The 19,480-nt window shown below is 37.0% G+C and overlaps 1 protein-coding gene across 3 annotated transcripts in view; it reads right to left on the minus strand.

The window, feature by feature from the left end:
* Positions 1-19,480, minus strand: part of RBFOX2 (RNA binding fox-1 homolog 2) — a 357,084-nt gene that overhangs the window by 26,564 nt on the left and 311,040 nt on the right. For 2 of the 3 annotated variants that reach the window (XM_023729024.1, XM_023729025.1), the window contains exons 4-5: positions 12,681-12,827; positions 9,567-9,620 (exon numbers count right to left, since the gene is read on the minus strand). In XM_023729024.1, the coding sequence (XP_023584792.1) occupies positions 9,567-9,620; positions 12,681-12,827 (201 nt within the window). The remainder of the gene's footprint in view (positions 1-9,566; positions 9,621-12,680; positions 12,828-19,480) is intronic. The other variant, XM_012554838.2, reaches the window with a different exon arrangement.

Consider the following 19,480-nt stretch of genomic DNA (forward strand, 5'->3'; position numbering starts at 1 on the left):
GGACTAATCTTTTCCTTGTATCCTGTTCTCTTCATTCTCCCTTGCTCCCGAAGGGATGAGACCAGTGGAGTATCTTAGATGGCAGATCACAGGCTTTTATGACCCCAGACACTACTCACTAAGGTAGAATGTAGAGCATTGTCTTTATAAGCTGTGTCATGCCAATTGAGCTAGATGGGAACAGGATAATTTAAGGCCTAGTGGCGATGTATAAATCTGCAGGTAATGGGTATAGGAAGACAGTACACTCATGTTCTTCTAAGCAAATGAAAATATTAAGCGGTTGTCAGTCCAACTATGATTTTTCTTCAGTGCCAACTTTAATTAACCAGATTGGCTGCTGTTGTTGTTAGCTGCCATCAAATTGGCCCCAGACTCATGGGGACCCTATGCACAACAGAACAAAACAATGCCAGTCCTGAGCCATCCCCATGATCAGTTGTGTACTGGACTTTTGTGATCCACAGGGTTTTCACTGGCCGATTTTCAGAAGTAGACTGCCAGGCCTTACTACTACTAGTCTGTCTTAGTCTGGAAGCTCCACTGAAACCTGTTCAGCATCATAGCAACACAAAAGCCTCCACTGATGGACAGGTGGTGACTGTCTTGTGGTACACTGGCCGGGAATCGAATCTGGGTCTTCTGCATGGAAGGTGAGAGTTCTACCACTGACTCACCACTGCCCCTGACCAGATTGGCACTTACAGTAAAAATATGTTCAGCTGAATTTCAGAAAATTGCTAACCCTAATTTGCCTAAATTATAAATTTGTCAGTGTCTACATCTGATGCTAAATTTATTAGTAATGTTCTATATATATAGAAAAAAGGAATGGTCAATAGGTGAAGAGAATGAGATTTAGTTTAGTGACATCAGTTATACACTATTCAATAGGAAGAGAATACCATAAAATAGCAATATAGTTGTTTTACTGAGATAGGATTAATTTATTTGTCTCTTGTAGATGTTGCCAAAAAAAAAGGTGAGGGGGGCTCTAATTCATTAGGTACACAAAGCAGGAGGCCAATGAGTTAACCCACTTTTCTCCTGTGTTCACATCCTATCTGAAAAGGCCATCTGGGTCATAATCATACTATCAATTTCAACATCAGCAGGATTTACTATGTACTTATATGACAATTTCATAAGGCATCATATCAACTTTATTCTAGGTACTTTATCATTACCTCTCCACTCTACAACTCGAATTTTACCAATAATTTTCTCAAGCTATTTCTTCATCTGTAGAGTGGTAAATTCTGAGGATTTTCTAGGAATGTCCGCATTTCCCAGTACGTTGTCCTTCTAATATTCTTTGACTACTCCTTTGTAGGATGACTTGGAACCTTTTATTTTTAACTGAAGTTTTGCCTTGCCACTTAATACTATAAGTACTCCTATATATACAAAACATGTTTTACTGAGATGGCTAACAATGTCCATTGTTCAATAAAAAGATTTTATAAAACCAACCCCATTTTTCTGAAGGAACCAATTACTCAGTATGCTAAAGGATCATCATATGGTTGGATGACTTTCCATGGTAGATTCCAATGGACTGTCTCTACCCATAATTTGGATATCACCACAAACGACTCTATAAAATGCAATGCTAAGCTGATAGAACTTTTAAAATATATATATTCCTTATGATGGAATACTATGGATGATTTTAGTTAGTACTCTTTCCTAAAAATCTTATAAATTTGTTGAAAATATCAATAGGAACACATTTTCAGAAACAAATTTTGGTATTAAACATGTTACATAGCCACTTGGACACTTCGAGGTATACAAGTTATTAATAAATTACACCATTTGTCATCTACACTAGTATCTGCTGAAGACAGGAAGCCAGGTCTCCAACATTGGAGAATCTTCCAATAGGAAAGTTAAATTTTTTAAGAAAGGTCACAGTTTTTATGTCACATTTTAGAAGCATTATAATTCGTATTCCAAGAGATCCTCACAGCCTCAGTAATTTAAATTAATTATAAATAAATAGTTAAATAACAAGTTATGTGGAGACTAATGTCTAGGGTTATTTTAGCATGATGACTATCTACATCTATACACACATACATACATACTTGTTTGTCTTTTCAACACAACTGTGAGATAGAAAGGATTTGCTGGTTTCATTTTAAAGGTAAAGAAACTGAGTCAAACTGAGGTGGAGTACCCAACAATATACAGCTAATGGCAAGAAAATTAGAAAATCATCAGTCCTACGTAAAATCTTTCTAATTTTATTTTTCATATCTAGTTGCTAAACATTCTCTATGACCCTCTTTTCTGGGAAGTTTTGATAGAACATCTGTGACACAAAATGTGAAAGAATGAATGGTGCTATCATAAACACAGATATTTTATAGTCAGCAAATGACAGAAGTTTAGCATTAATGTCTTCTTGCAGAAGATTTTCTCAATAATGACTTTAATAATCATTTTCAAATGCTTTAAAAGTGTTTATACTCCAATAAAAATGTTAATAAAGATATCAGAGAAGTCAGAATAAAGCAATCTCTACAGGCGTCTTTACCTAGCGTAAAAGGAGGAGGAAAGCCTTGTTGATGCTTTGGGACTGTCTGACATGAAACATAAAAGAGGCAGAATAATAGCCTCCCAAATTGTCCATGTCTTTATCCCCAGAATTCTGTGAATATGTTACCTTACATGGCAAAACGGATTTTGCAGATGGGATTAAGTTAATGGTTTTGAGATGGAAAGATTATCCTGGATTATCCGAGTGGGTCCAATGTAATCACAAGGGTGCTTATAAGTAAAAGAGGGAGGCAGGAGGGTCAGGATCATAGTAATACGGCCTGAGAAAGATTTGACCAACCAGTGCTGGCTCTGAAGATGGAAGGGGGCCATGGGCCGTAGAATGCAGTAGCCTCTGTTATGTGCTATCGAGCGGATTCAGACACATAGAGACCCTTTATGACACAGTAGAACTGCCCCCAGGGTTTCATAGGCCATAACCTTTACGGGAGCAGATCGCCAGGTCTTTCTCCCACAGAGCTTCTAGGAGGGTTCAAAGAGCCAGCCTTTTGGTTAACAGCTGAGCACTCAACCACTGCACCAGCAGGGCTCCTTGCAGTAGCCCCTAGAAGCTGGAAAAGGCAAGGAAATGGATTATCCCTTACCAAACCTGCTGCTGGTGAGTCAATTCCGACGCACAGTGATCCTATAGGACAGAGTGAAACTGCCCCCACAGGGTTTCCAAGGCTGTAATCTTTAGGGAGGCAGACTGCCACATCTTTCTCCCGAGAAGCAGCTAGTGGGTTCAAACCACTGACCTTTCAGTTAGCAGCACAGCACTTAACCACTGTGTCACTAGGTGTCCTTGATTATCTCTTAAAACCCACTGCTGTCGAGTCAGTTCCGACTGACAGCGACTGTATAGGACAGAGTAGAACTGCCTCATGGTGTTTCCAAAGAGTGGCTGGTAGATTCTAACTGCCGACCTTTGGTTAGTAGCCAAGCTGTTAAGCACTGCACCACCAGGGCTCCTAATCATCTCTTGTTGTTATGTGCCGTCAAGTCGATTCTGACTCATAGAGACCCTACAGGACAGAGTAGACCTGCCCCATTGGGTTTCCAAGGAGCAGCTGGTGGATTCGAACTGCCAACCTTTTGGTTAGCAGGCCAGCTCTTAACCACTGCAGCCCCAAGGCTCCCTTATTATCCCTTAAAAACCCATTGCCGATGAGTCGATTCTGACTCATAGTGACCCTATAGGACAGAAGAGAACTGCCCTACAGGGTTTCCAAGCAGTGCCTGGTGGATTCTAACTGGTGACCTTCTTTTGGTTAGCAGACATAGCTTTTAACCACTACGCCGCCAGGTATTCCTATTATCCCTTAGAGCCTCCTAAAGGAACACAGCCCTTGATTTTGGCCTAATAAGACCCACTTTAGACTTCTGACCTCCAGAACTGTAAGAGAATACATGTGTGTTATTTTAAGCCACCAAATTTGTGGTAATTTGTTCAAAAGCAATAGGAAAAGAATACAGACCTCTTGGAATTGAAGTCCATGATTAAGAACATCAGAAATATAACAAACATTTTTAGAGTATTGTTCTTATTTAGTTTTCTCTCATGTTGAATCTTTTAAAAGATGATTTTCCACAACCCAACTTCATGCTTGCTTATCTATCATATTTACAGTTCAGTTTCAAGAATATTAACTCAAAGATTTAATTGTTTTTTTAATGTACTGTTTCTTCAATAAAATTTAGCATTTTAAAAGATATGCAGGAACTGTTCTAGGGATCTTCACAAGGATTATCCAAGTTTAAAAAGTTACCGATAGGAAAGCATGCTTGTATGAAATTACGTTTTCATTTCCCTTCATTCTCAGAAATCAAGCTCACAGTAAGTTTGGTCATTTTGATCTCTTGCTTTGGAAAAAAAATTAGTTAATAAAATTATGTCAGTAACACATTTTCCTTAGAACTGCTTAAAAAAAAAAACACATAATATATCAGACAGGGAAACATAACAACCAGTCTTAATAGGTACAAAGTCACACTGAGATTTAATCTTAAACTCTCAATAAAAGGTACATAAAATGGAAAATTTCTGTTATCTAAATTCTCATGAATAAAAAAGACATACAAAAAGTAAACTTTTATTTTTAATTTAAAAAACTGATGTTGAGATAATTTTGTCTACATCAGCGCTGCCCAAGAGAAATACAGACTGAGTCACATATATAATTTATAATTTTCTAGTAGCCACATTAAAAAAGTAGAAAGAAACAAGTAAAATCAATTTTAATAATATGTTATTTAATCCAATATATATAATGTGGCATCATTTCAACATAGCATCAATATAAAAATGTTATTAATAAGATGCTGCACACTCTTCTTTTTTGACTAAGCCTCTGAAGTATTTTTCCCGTACAGCACGTTGCAATTTTGACTCACCACATTCCAAGTGCTCAGTGTGGCCACTGTACTTACAGAGGAGGTCTATATGCTTTATTCTCCTACCAAAGTCCTTCTACATTAATAGCGTAACTATACCAGTGTTACATTAGTGATTACCAGCTATCTTATCTGCTTCTTGGAAACAGAGGAAAGGTGTGTTTATTAGGTGTATTGTTGTGATTAAAACTTCTAGCAAGTACGGCAGCAATTTTATCACCAGCCTTGACATCCATTTATAATCAAGGGCATATAGAAGCTGAGTAACCGTCACCTTTTTAGTCTGGCCTCAGACTGCAATAAATGACAAGCAATAAAATAAGCATTGTAAAAAAAAATATTTTTATTTGTATAATCTTTGAATTTTTCCATCTCAGAAGAATGAGAAAGAAAATTTACCATGTAACGTTTAAGGGAGAAATCAAAAGCAGACGGTTCTCCTGGGTATGGCCAGAACACAGAAATTAAAAAATAAATAAAAGAAAAAAAAAACTAAAACCTGTAAAATGGTAACAAAAGAAAAATAAACTAAGCCCTTTGGAAATCCATGCACTGTTAATTCTGTTTTAAGCATAATGAAAAACATTTTACTTCGGCATTATCTATCAAATATTACTGAAAATCACAGACCTACTTAGCGCAACTTCAAAGAAAGTATTTTGACCATATGAAATAAAGTTTCCTTTCACATGAAATCAAAAGCCAGAGTGACAGGCAAGAATTACAGCACACTACTTGTGTGCGAGGAATGGGAATAGAGGTTTTATCTTCCCTAACTCCAGCTGCACTTAAGCCCAACCTAAACCCAGATCCCTATTGTTCCAGAAATCCACCTGAGAGAAATAATGAGAACATATTAACTAAAACTTTGCTAGAAACAATCGCGGAGATAATTGTTGCTGTGCTCTATTATGCAGTCCTTTAGTGGGCTTAATAACTGGCACTGACTGAAGAGGTAAAGAGCATCTACATACTCCGTACTTACAATACATGTCCCTTCAAGGGACAACTATAATATCAAAAGTATTTTGATAAAATCATATGGGAAACATTAGTACTAGACTTTGTGCATTTCTTTATCTGTCAGCTTGATAATTATCACAAACAAACTGTTGTGGAGCTGGGTGATAGTGAACAGGACAGTGAAGTCTGAAGTTCAATAATGGAATAAACCTGTGAAAAGCAGTAAGCTCTTGGCCACTACAAGTGTCTAGCAGAGAATGCGTGGTCTAGGATACCGGGGGGTCGAACAAGGTGACCATTATTTAGGGCTCTGTTTAAGATTCCAAAGGAGCAGAAAGACTCGAAGAAAAACTACAGAATATTAGTAGTGGAATTTTTTTCCCCCTACATTTCATTAAGCACCATGCTTTAGTTTTATAATGGTTTTTAACAAGGTGCTTTTAAAAAGCTATTACTCAAATGATCTATAAGGAGAGTGACAATATAATTTATTGTTCAAACTGGGATGCTCTGAGGGAGAAAGAGGACATTATTAATAATTATACTAAGATAACGGGCATAAATGGGGACTATCCTGGACAACCTAAGACATGGCAAGTCTACCTATAACCTATTTGCTTGTTACTTGTGTTAACGCTTTGTCATATTTGGTAAAACTGGAGAATCAATAAAGCTATACGTACCCATCTAATCATTTTCTAGATTCTATCTGAGTAAACTAGTTAAGTTTTTGGCAGGGGCACTATTTCTCATCATAGTCTAATTGTACATTTTCAAAAGGATAGTCTATCTTTGTTTCAGTTAATCACAGAAAATTAGACACAGCTGAATTCTTTTTGTGTTTTTTTTTTTTATAAAGCAGTGGGGAGTAAAGAGATTTTTTTCTTAAATTACATGAAATAATTTAAATATATATGCATGTATGTGTGTGCATAGGTATAATACATACTCATTCCATAATCTAGGTAAGCCAAATCCAGAACATGAAAGTTAAGAAGAAAGGAAAGCAACAACAAGGAAACAAACACTTCCTGGAGCAGAGAAATTCTACTCTATGGGCAAGCTGGTAAAGGTGGACAACAGGCAAGGAGGGGGCAGCAGTGTAACAGTGTTCACTTAGGTTTTCAAATGCTTATATTCTAAAGTCCTGGATCCACAGTCCTATTGTTTAAAATAAGATAGGATAAAGAGTTGCTTTTTGGGTGAAGCAATTTGGTTAAACACTGTTTTACATGTAAGCACTGCTTATCTCAGAATTACTTTGAGACTAGTTTTTCCATTTCTGCTACAAAAAAAAATCAATAAAACTAATTTCTGTACAGAGAAACACACTGTTCAAAAGACTGAGCAACAGGACCACACATGTCTTCTTTTTCTTTGGTTCAAGACTTGTAACTTTGCAGTCAACCTCAACTATAAAAGAAATGAGAAACTAAATTTAATTTACAGAAAGAAAAGTACTCATTAATTTATCTTAGGTGGATCCCAGAAAAGACATCTATGGGTTTGACTCCAGAATAAACCTCTAATAACACAAGCCTCAGAATAGTTCCAGGGGAACCTATTCCAGCAAAGAACTACAGGGAACAGTTAAGAAGGGCAAAGGACAAAGACAAGGTTTTCTATCAGTTCTTGAAGACAGATCCAGAGCAATTTTGAATTCTGTGCTTTGTTTTTAGAACATTTACCAATTGGTACATAGTCTGTGGGCCCTTTAGCAGCCCAAAGAAAAAAAGGGGTAGTGAGGACACAGCATCAAGCTGAGAGAGGCACATATGCTCTTAAGATTCCCCAAAGAGAAAAGGAAGACTTGTATCATAATTTTAAAACGAAAATTACAGGGAAGAAGCAATTGGATCACACAAATTTAAAAAAGTTTTGGTAGCAGGCAAATCCTTGAAGTCAGTGAAAGAAGCCTTAAGAAAGATCCTTTCCTTTGCTTCACAATAATTCAATCAAATTGTTGTCTTGGTAAGGAGCAAGTCCTCAATGCCTGATGAAATTATATTGGGCTTCCAGTTGTTAAGAGTCTAGTTAAAAATATTTTAAGTGCATATACTTAAAACCAAAAATATTTAAACTGCTACTTTAGATAAACCATATGGTCAAATAATCTTCACGTATTTATTTCACATTCCATGCTTCCCATCTCTTAAACCATTGTCATTTTTCCACCTTGTAGCTAAGAAGATCACAAAAAATAAAAGCAAACTATACAATAAAGGAACTATATAATAAACAGTCTTATTGGCTGCAGTTTGAACAGATTTCACTTTAAAAATACTTACCAAGTGCTGGAGAAAGTACTGTATAAGCATATTAATCATTTTTGTTTTAACTGAAAACTGGAAGCTTAGAGTATAACTACCTTGTTAGAGTTAACAAATAACTATTATAGTTGGTATTAAACATTTTAGTGCTGGTACCTTTATAAGGTAAGGGAACAATGATCCAGGAGCATTACAACACCACATACATTTGTATTAGTACAGACTGGGGCAAGAGGCATATATAACACTGCAGTTATATGTTATCAATGCCCGAAGTATGGTAAATTTGGAGTAGGAAATTGAAGAGAGGTATCTATTAATCCATTTATTAGCTTTACTTAGCTTTTGTCAAATTCTCAAATGACATTCTTAGGAGATTTAATCATAGCCAAGAGCTGTTCTCATAGTTCAGCAGAGATGACCAAATGAAAATTAATTTAAAAATTACTTCAATGTAAAAATGTAAGCAGAACTGAACACAGTAAGGTAAATATTTACAGGCTTGGACACAGCTGATTGTTTCTGTAGGGTGGATTTCACCTGCTCAGAAGGAAGAATTCTTTCAAATAAAATTACCCAAAATTCAGTTCATTGAATATTTTTTCACAACACTATTCCCTCATTCCTAAAAACACTGTGGCTTATTTTAGTATATAAAAATCCTAAGTCATATAGATTGGGAATTTAAAATAGTAAAACAAATTAATACAGGAGAATAAATTTTAATTAAAAATTTCAGTTTATCTGTAGAATACCTTTAGAAGAGGGTACGTACATCAAATTGGACATTGTTACTTTCATTCTTATGCAAAAAAAACTCACTGTATTTTGTAATTTAAGCAATTCTACATCCTGAAGTTTCTCTAACTCGGTATAACTTTGAGGAGGAGATGGGTTGAATTCCTGAATCACTACTCACTGTATTTAAACCCAGTTAAAATTTATACAAAAGAGATACCAAGTCAACTGAATAACTGAAATATTAAATTTGCTCTAAGGGTGTCATTTTGAAGTTTAATTTTAAAAAGCTGAATTTTCTGATAGAATTTATAATAGAATTTCACTTTTTTCAGCCTTTTCTACCTTCCTTTAAAATAAGAAAGCTTAGGCTAAATTTAGGTCTGACAAAGGACTGGCATCTCCTGCATCCTAACTTCCTTACTGCCACACTTTTCCCTAAAACGTCTCTTGCTCCTATTCTCCCAATTACTTAAGTATTAGGATAAGGTTTGGCTATGGGATAGCTTATTTTCAGACACAATTTAATCCAAGCTAGACACCTGGGATACTTTTTTGTAGCTTAAAAAACAGCTTACATTTTCTGAATAGTTACTATGTAAAATAAAACTAAACTAAAAAGAAACCAAGCACACTGGATACCGAAATGGAGCTTACCTTAGAACCACGTTCATTAAAGATTATTTCTACATCTAGGATTTTGCCAAACTGCTGCAGAGACAAAACAAAAACATTTATTTATGGTTGATATACTACTGAAGGCTGTTCTTCGTCTCCCTTCTTTTAATTTACACAAGTAAACCATGTTTATTATACAAAAACTAGAAAATAAAGACACGAAAAAAGGAAAAGGGGAAACAGAAAAAAAAGATCATCTGCAACCCCACCATCTTCACATTTTGTACATAGTCTTCTTAAATTTCCTTAAGTATATATATATACATGTTACCTATCAGATAATATATACATCAGATACATACATACATATATATGTATCAGATAAACTCCACATATTGTTTTATAACTTTTATTTTTTTAAAACTTAATAATATATCATGAACAACTTTTCAACTCAGTAAACATATATCTGTGTTATCATTTCTATAGGCTACACACTAGCCCATCATATTTAATTATTTTAGACATTAAGGATGATTCCATTTATTGGTCACTTTAATATTTCTGCAATGAACATGAAGAATATTTTTTAAAAACAACTGCTTAGTAATTTTAAAAGTATTTTAACATTTGGAAAAACAACTAAAGCTAAAGCTACAAGGAAGGTATAAACTATTGTTATGTAGGTCAACAGCTGATTAAAGAGGCATACAGAAAACAGTTACTATTAGGAGGTGAGGTTATCTATAAAGAGACAAAACTGTTTGAATCAATACTTGGATGAACTGAATTGAAGGTATGCATAATAAACCTCCAGATATCTTTCTGGCTCACACTTTCCTCTGAGTATTGGACTCATACTCTCAATTATCTATTTCACTTGGATTTCAAACCAGACTTTGGGAAATGTGAAAAAATGAAAAATAAAAAGAACAAAAGAGAAACCATGCTTTCTCACTGGTTTGAATCATTACTATCCTTACTAAGAGACATGTATTGAGAGAGTTCCAGCTTCCTAGAATAAGATATCTGGGCTAGACTCCAGTTTCATGATCTACTAGAAAATTAGAAAAATCAAGGAACAAGAAAGATGTCTTATTTTAGGTAGGAGGGCATTTTATTTCTATGCTTATCCTATGAAACTAAGATTTGTACAGTGCTTCAGAGCTTTGTTTTCTTTTACATTTTCTAAGGCACCCTTATAATAACATTCTTCTGGGGAAGGGATGTCCTTCCTTTTATGGTTAAGAAAAATGAGGCTGAAAGAGGCTATTTGTCAAGTTTACAGAGTTAATAAAAGCAGAACATAAAATCCCCTGCTCTTTACCAATGCTACTGCCTTTCTGTGGAAGAGGTACTAATCATATGGAAGTAGACAGAACAACCAGGTATTCCTTACAAGGAAAATTTATTTCTTTTGTACTTTGTGCCTTATGGGAAGGGCATAATACATTTCTAGAAATCACTGATAACGGGCCTAGGCAGATCTTCAATGGACACAATTTTTCTGACCCAAGAGATAGCACACCTCCGAGAGATGAGAATGGACCCCATTTTCACAGACCTCCAGAGACAAAGATTCCATCCATATTATCTCTGATTATTCAGTAGAGACTCTCATAACTCATGCTCTCAGGAGGTTTCTTCTTACATGTAAGCTAAGTCCCTTACATTGCCCTTTATGTTTTCTGTTGCTCTTTTCTGTAGAGATGAAGAATAGCTAGTTATCATTTTATGTGTAAAAGCTGTTCAAACACTTCAAGAACATCACTAAACTTCTACCTTGGCCTTCTCTTTGGCGTGGAAAACACATCCAGGTAGTCCACTATAAGTGATAAAATCTTGCTCCAGTGTCCTGTCACCATGAAGTAGCCACAACCAAGATTTTACAAAGGGTGTTTGTTTTTCTAGCATAGCAGTAAGCAGCTTTCTTAGTGAATTTTTAAAAACTGTTTATTATTATCTCTTAGTCAAGGTCAAGTTAAGAATTTGGTCAAGTTAAAATAGCTGACAACACAGAAGTCCATAAAAAATTAGGACTTACTTCCCCAAAACTTAAATCCTTACTATTACACTGTTTTCATGACAGTGATTTCAAGAGGAAGTAAACAGCTGAAGGAACACGTCAACCCTCTACAACCCAGCCCTTTATAAACCTGGTAGACACTGGTCTTGACACTACTGAGTACGAGCACGGAAGCAAAAACAAACCGCTGAGGTACTACCACCTGCTTTCACAGATACTATTTAATTCACAACACTCTGAAGGGTAGGAATTTCCATTCTTATCTTTATAGCAATGAAATTCAAGTTCACAGAGGTTAAATGACTTTCCCAAGGTCATACACAAGTAGAATGTGAATCCCGGTTCTTTGATGCTCAAATCCATACACTTTCAACATTAACGGGCCACCTCAAAACCTGTATTGTCTACATCATATATCTTCTTAGACATTGCAGAAGGCAGAGTAGGGCTGTAACAGAGCATCCCTGAGCTTTGTTCCTCTGGTCCTTTGGTTGAGGAGGATAAGGCAGTATTGTACTGGGCTTATATGGAACGCAAAGGAATGTTACAGGATGAATAAGCAGTGGACTCCAAGCTTATCTGTTCATTAGCATCATCTAGGGGAATCTTATAAAAATGCCCAAGCCCAAGCCACATCCAGACCAATTAAGTCACAATCTTTGGGTGTGGGACACAGGCATCAGTATTTTTAAGCTCCGGAGGTGACTACTAATGTGCAGACAAGTTTATTAGGAATCACTACTCTAAAAAAATGTGTATGTCTGCTCTAAGCATTTTATTAATAAGTTTACTAAGTTTGGTGTGAGAGTCAGGCAACCAACTCACCCTGGTTTGTCAGGGACTTTCCTGGTTTTAGCACTGAAAGCCCCACATCCCAAGAAATCCCTCAGTCCCAGGGAAATATGACATATGATCATCCTATGTCTGTGAGAACCTGCAAAGGTTAACGTCTAGAGTAGACCAGGTGATAGGAAAAGGTTTCTAATGACTGATGAGAATATTGACATACCTCTGGATCTTTCTCCATCTATCTGTAGTTTTATCCCAAAGTACTAATGGCTAATAACATATTTGATGGATTAAATTATATTTCAACTTAAAATCCACAAGAAGATTCAGAGACTTACCCCAAACATCTGCCGGAGGTCAGGGTCCCGGAAGCGGAAAGGAATATTAGAGACGTGCAGTCGCTTAGGGGTAGATTTACTCTCTGAATTTTCACTACTTTGTGTCTGTGACTGCTGACCGTCTGTCTGTGCTCCCCCTTCTGTCTGCTAAGCAAAGAAATAAACAACAGTGAATGAAAAATAAATACAATTATTCCACAAGAATTACGTGTAACAATTAAAGCCCTCCTTCACTCCAACCATTCCCAAACAGTGTGTCTTTAGGCAAAATTATAGCTGTCCCTTCAAAGATGAAAAAAAAAACAAAACCCAAAGATGTCATCTATGTTCAAAATGCTATCATCTACAAGCAAAATGTAGGTCTTCTGAATATTTAGACAGCACAGTAGCAACATGGGAGACAAGGGACACAGAAAGACAAAGCGAGGTACCTAAGATCACATGGAAATACATTAGGATAACTAAAGATGTAAAAATATTACCTTTATTTTTAGACTCCTAGTAGAGCTTTCTATTTTTGAGATGTTTCTATTTAGAAAATAAAGAGTCTCTTGTGCCTAGTTGTAGAAATAAGTGTGTTTTTGGTCTATCGTCTCAGGCTTTCTCAAATAAATGAAATAAGGGAATATTTTTATGTTTCAATCTGTTAGTTTCAGAGTTTATCAGTACTGTGTTGCCAATGTATTATAATATTATTTACGAAGAGGAGACATCTTGCGACAATGGGCAGTTTGTTTGAAGCTTCTTACTCTGAAACTAATTTCTACTCTCCATAATTTATGCAATTCCAGCTAACTTTAGCACAGGGAAACCCTTCCTTCTGCACCATGGAGCAAACTTGCGTTGCGCACCAGAAACTAACAGTTGGCAAAGGCTTTTACGGTCCCTGACTAACTACACGACATGCATATATCTATAGTGAAAGAGTATAAGTGACTATAGGTGCGCGTTTTCAACCCTGAATCTCTTTTGCAGCATCCCAAACATGTGTTCATCCAATTCTTTCCCCTCTAAAAAAGAAAATAAAACTCATTGCTGTCCGAGTCAATTCCGACTCATAGCAACCCTACAGGACAGGGTAGAACTGCCCTATAGGGTTTCCAAGGAGCGGTTGGTGAGTTTCAACCACAGACCTTTAGGTTAGCAGTCGAGCTCTTTACCAGGGCTCCATTTTTTCCCCCTATACCCCCAAGAGGTTGCTAAGTGAGATACATTTCTGACAAATATCTAATAGGTGTGACATATTCTAGGCATGCAAAAAGACATTTATTTTGAAGTATTAATCTAGCAATTTAAAACCCTTGTTTTTACTATTCCCCTATGAAGTCCATGTCAAACTGGATGGCCTGCTGAACAGATTAAACCTTTTAACACAGGAGTGGAACTTGCTGTTCTTATTATCTCAACTGAGACAGAACTGAGTCCCTAACAGATTCTTGACCCAATGTTCCGGCTAAAAAAAACAGAATCAGAGATACTTCTGGCTCAGAGATTTTAGCAACCATCTTGAAGTGAAACTTGAGACTTTAAAATATATAAGGATAATCAGGAATAAACTCCAAATGAATACCAGCTTCTCAAACGTCAATCTAAGTGATGGCAGCATTTTATTTCACGCCATTCAGGCCCTGCAGATGGCCTAAATGTGCAATGATTCATGCAATATAAAAATAGCAGAAAAGGGAAAAGCTATGAAGCAGTGTTCCATGAAAGTGTAAGGTTTTCAATCATCAATCTGAGCACAATGTAGACTAAACCAAACAAATTCCACTGAAAGATGAAACTAAGTTACTAAAACAGCAACATGGATAACAACATGCAGCCAAAACAATAAGCATCAATTACAACTAATGCTCATTCAAGCATCTTCAAATGTGCCTCTTACATCTCACAGCTGGATCCCAGGGAACTCTCTTCAATCAAACTTGAAAACCAGATCTGATCTGTGGGATGACAGTGTGCCACCCCGAGAAAAGTGAAAAAGGTGGGGTTCTATAAGCTCTAAACCATAGTTTTACATATAACATATATGCAGTCCACGTAACCTGAAATAGTGTATGCAAGGTGAAAGGATAAAAACTCATAATGACTTCAAGTATGCTGCCAGAGGTGCTTAATTGTTGCTGTTGAGAGTTCTTTACTGCCCTGAAGACACAGTAAGGAGGGCAGAAGCCAGGCTGGTTCACTTTCCAGCCTTGGAGTGAACATCTACATTTTCTAACAGGTTGAAATCTTTAGTTCAAGGGAGACTTGGCAAGTGGAAAATGTGAACTATCATTTCTAAAATTCTCAAACCTTCTGATTTAATGTAAATTTTAAAATTGAAGGGTAACCTACAGATAAAATGCACAAATCTCAAACGTATAGATGAATGAATTTTCGCAAAGTAAATACACCCATGTAGCCAACAAATTAGATCAAGAAACAGAACTCCAGGAGCCCCCTCAAGTCCCACTCCAGTCACCATTTCCCTGCCAAAAGGTCACCACTATCCTGACTTCTAACTCAATAGATTAGCTTTGCCACTTTTGAACTTAGTAGCAATGGATCATACAGTATGCCCTCTTTTGTGTCTGGCTTCTTTCACACAACGATATATTTGTGTAATATAAACATCCACACACATGCTGTAGTTCATCCATTCTTATTCCACTGTATAAACATACAGAATTTATTTCAACTGTGGTTGTTGGCTATGAAGAAGAATGTTCCTATGAACATTCTTGTTACATGTTTTTTGGTGCACAGTAACAGGCATCTCTGTTGGGTCTATGTATATCTAGAAGTGGAATTACTGGGTCAAGAAAATATGTATGTTCAGTCTTAATAGGCATTGCTAGTTTTCCAAAATGGCTTTACTAGCTGCACTTATATAAGACAGACATGTAATTATTGGCAGTTGCCTTAGCCTAAGTGTCCACAAAAGGGAGCCTGATACAAGGGTTTGCATGTCAGTAGTTTGTTTATCTGGGACATGGTCCTAGTGAGTCAGAGTGAGGGAAATGAATGTTGAAACAAGGAAGGAGGGAAGTCCAAACCAGGACTTAGAACTGGTTCATTCTAGTTCGACCCCCTGCTGAAAATTTGCACTTCTAGCAAGTTTCCTGCTGAGAATTTGCATTTCTGACAAGTTCCCAGGAAGTTATACATAAGAACCACCTAGGAATCCCCAGGTGATTGGACATCACTACAGGCAAATGGTGCTCAATCCTATGGGGGCAAAGTTGGTATCCATTTTAAAAAATAATTTTATTGTGCTTTAGGTGAAAGTTTACAGCTTAAGTTAGTTTCTTATTCAAAAATTTATACACATTGTGATCATTAAGGTTGTGTGTCTACTTTGCTGGGCCATGATTCTCAGCGGTTTGGCAGCTATGATGCAGTTTGGCAGTTGTACGATGATGTGATTATTATTTCCATGATGAGATTCAATATAATACGATCACCTCCATGATGGAATCTGCTGTGAGTAGCCAATCAGTTGAAGGGAGTTTCCTTGAGGGTTTGGCCTACATCAAATATAAGTGGAACTTTCTGGCTAGGCTTGTGGGTTTTTGCTCACTCTGGATCCTGCAGCTGGCTGCTGTTCATTTGACCTCTGGTTCTCGGGCCTTGAGCTAATAGCTTTCTTGCCGTCTTGCCTGCCGATCTTGGGATTCATCGATTTTCGCAGCCTTTGAGCAAGAGCCCTGCTGTCTAACCTGCCTATCTTGGGTTCACCAGCCCCTTCAGCTACATGATCAGGAGAGGCCTCTATCCTGACCATGGACTTGGGACATTCCAGCCTCTACAATTGCGTGAGCCACTTCTTTGATATCTCTCTCTACATATATATTTACATGCTTTACTGGTTTTGCTTCTCTAGAGAACCCAGCCTAAGATACACATATTGTTTTTTGACATTGGTTGCAACTTCTGCAACATGACAGCACTCTCCCCCTTTCGTTCCCAAAAAAAAAAAAAAGGCTGTACTTAACTCCCATCAACTGTGTAGGTGAGATGTAGTTGCTCATGGTACTGTCATTTTCATACTTACACTCCCATCGACTGTGTAGGTGAGATGTAGTTGCTCATAGTATTGTCATTTTCATTTTAACTATTCTAGTGGGAGGTAGGTCAGCAAAAAAGAGGAAGACCCTCAACGAGATGGGATTGGCACAGTGGCTGAAACATCGGGCTCAAGCATTACAGTGATTGTGGGCACGGTGCAGGACTGGGCAGTGTTTCATTCTGTTGTACACGGGGTCACTATGAGTTGGAACTGACTTGATGGCACCTAACAACAACAACAGCAGCAGGAGGTAGAGGAGTCACTGAGTGGTGAAAACGGTTAAGTGCTTGACTACTAGCCGAAAGCTTGGTGGTTCAAACTCACCCAGAGGTGCCTCAAAAGATAGGCTTGGTGATCTGTTACAAAAAGGTTCACAGTCTTGAAAACCCTATGGAGGAGCAGTTCTAATCTGCACACACGGGGTCGCCATGAGTCAGAATCCACTCGACTGTAGCTATCAACAAGTAGGAGGTATCATAATTTGTATTTGCATTACCCTGATGATTAATGAAGTTGATTATCTTTTCACATGCTTATTAGCCATTTTGATATCCTCTTTCGTAAAGTGCCTATGTAAATCCTTGGCCCATCTTCAATTAGACTGATTGCTTTTTGATTTGTAAGTTTTTTTTTAAAATAAATTCTGGATGAGTCCTTTTATAAATGTTTTGCAAGCAAATATCTTTCTATGTTCTGTAGTCAAGCCCTCAAATTTTTAACATAAATATTTTAATTTGCTAGTGTCAGCATCTGAAACTTCTCTACCATCAAAATGGCTAATTCAAACACCTCATTTTTATCTTTTCAGTTTGCTTGCTCAAATATCCCCACTGCAATGTATATGACCTCACTGAAACCTACAAACATTGGCTCCTCACTTCCCTATCTCTGAGCCCTCATCTGTCTCCCTTTCTATCCAACATGGGTTTCAGAACCTATCATTTCAATGACTCTCCTTGGTTGAAACTGCCTACAAAAACTGCAACCCTGAATGAACCCAGCCATCAATTTTTCATCAGACTGAACCTGGGCAGGAAAACTGCTGCTAGAGGAAAATTATTCAACAGGGCTACTGAATAGCACAACAGATGCATGGTCAATACTGACTAGCAATCTTACCAAGTCTCTCCAGTCAATTAACATTCCTACTTTCTACAAATACTTTTTCAAACTTGCTTTCCTCTCTTCAAACCTCAGACCCTTCCTTCTTTCCACTTACACAATTTTGTTGAGAAATGGGAATTTCCTATAAACAGCAACAATTTATTGATATATGATTTATGCCAGACCCTGAGCTAAGCCTTTTATAACAATTAATAGTTTAAACAGTGTTTACCAGTTGCCAGACACTGTGTAACTTTACAAATTTTAATTAATTCTTTCAACAATTCTAAGCAGTGAGTACTGTTTTTCAGCCCCATTTTCCAGTTGAGGAGTCTGACAAATAGAAAGACTGCCTAAGTATAATGAGGCAAGGATTTGAAGCCAGGCAGTATGGTAGCTCCAGAGTACATATTCTTTTTTTAAAATATTTTTTCAGAGTATATATTGTTAACCACTATATTATATTGTACTTTGTTGTTGTTGTTAGGTGCTGTCGAGTTGGTTCCAACTCATAGCGACCCCTATGTACAACAGAATGAAACACTGCCAGGTCCAGCGCCATCCTCACAATCGTTGTTATGCTTGAGCCCATTGTTGGCAACCACTGTGCCGATCCATTTCGTTGAGGGTCTTCCTCCTTTTCACTTCTCCAGGGACTGATCCCTCCTGATAACATGTCCAAAGTATGTGAGGTGAAGTCTTGCCATCCTTGCTTCTAAGGAGCATTCTGGCTGTACTTCTTCCAAGAGAGATTTTTTTGCTCTACTGGCAGTCCATGGTATATTTAATATTCTTTGCCAACACCATAATTCAAAGGCATCAATTTATATATATTACCTTCTTCAATCCTCATATTAATGCTATGAGGAAGGTACTATTATCTCCAATTGACAGAGGAAGAAACGAAGTCATAGAGAGGGTAAGTTAGCTGCCCAAGGTCACATAGTAAGGGGGCTCAATAGAAATTCAAAACTCAGCAGTCAAACTTCATATGCTATACCACCTCCCTTCTAGCACTACATCTATCCTCTCCCTTTCTTCCCATTAGAATGGAGAACACGTGTGCATTCCATTCTCTCTCATCTTCTCAGGACCCTGATCTGAAGGAGCAAGAATTCTCCTGGAGATTCTTGCAAACTGTCTTCTCCAGGAAGTAAGCCTCTGGGTTAAAATTTAATAACGTGTGCATTTTCAGTTCTTCCCCTCTATTTCCTCCTTCCTCCCACAAAAAGTATGTAAATTGTTGAAAAGACACTCAAGCTACAGAGACTTGATATTTTTTCTCTTTTATAAGCAGTTCCTAACTCTTGTTTTAGTATTTTAATGTTTAAAACGTCATGCACCTCCACATGATAATAGTCGTATTTTTAATATCCATTGATTCAGAAAATATATAAAAAACTAAAGCCACCATGGGTAAAAAAAAAAAAGAAAAAAAAAAAATGGATCAAAGACCTGAATATAAAGCCTAAAACTATAAAGTTCATAGAAGAAAAAATAGGACCAACATTTCAGGCCTTAATACATGCTATTAACAGGATAGAAACAATAACCATCAATGCACAAAACCCAACAGATAAGCTAGATAACTGGGATCTTCTAAAAATCAAACACCTATGCTCTTCAAAAGACTTCACCAAAAGAG

Source organism: Trichechus manatus, unplaced genomic scaffold, assembly GCF_000243295.1.
Source record: "Trichechus manatus latirostris isolate Lorelei unplaced genomic scaffold, TriManLat1.0 scaffold00027, whole genome shotgun sequence".
Lineage (NCBI taxonomy): Eukaryota > Metazoa > Chordata > Mammalia > Sirenia > Trichechidae > Trichechus > Trichechus manatus.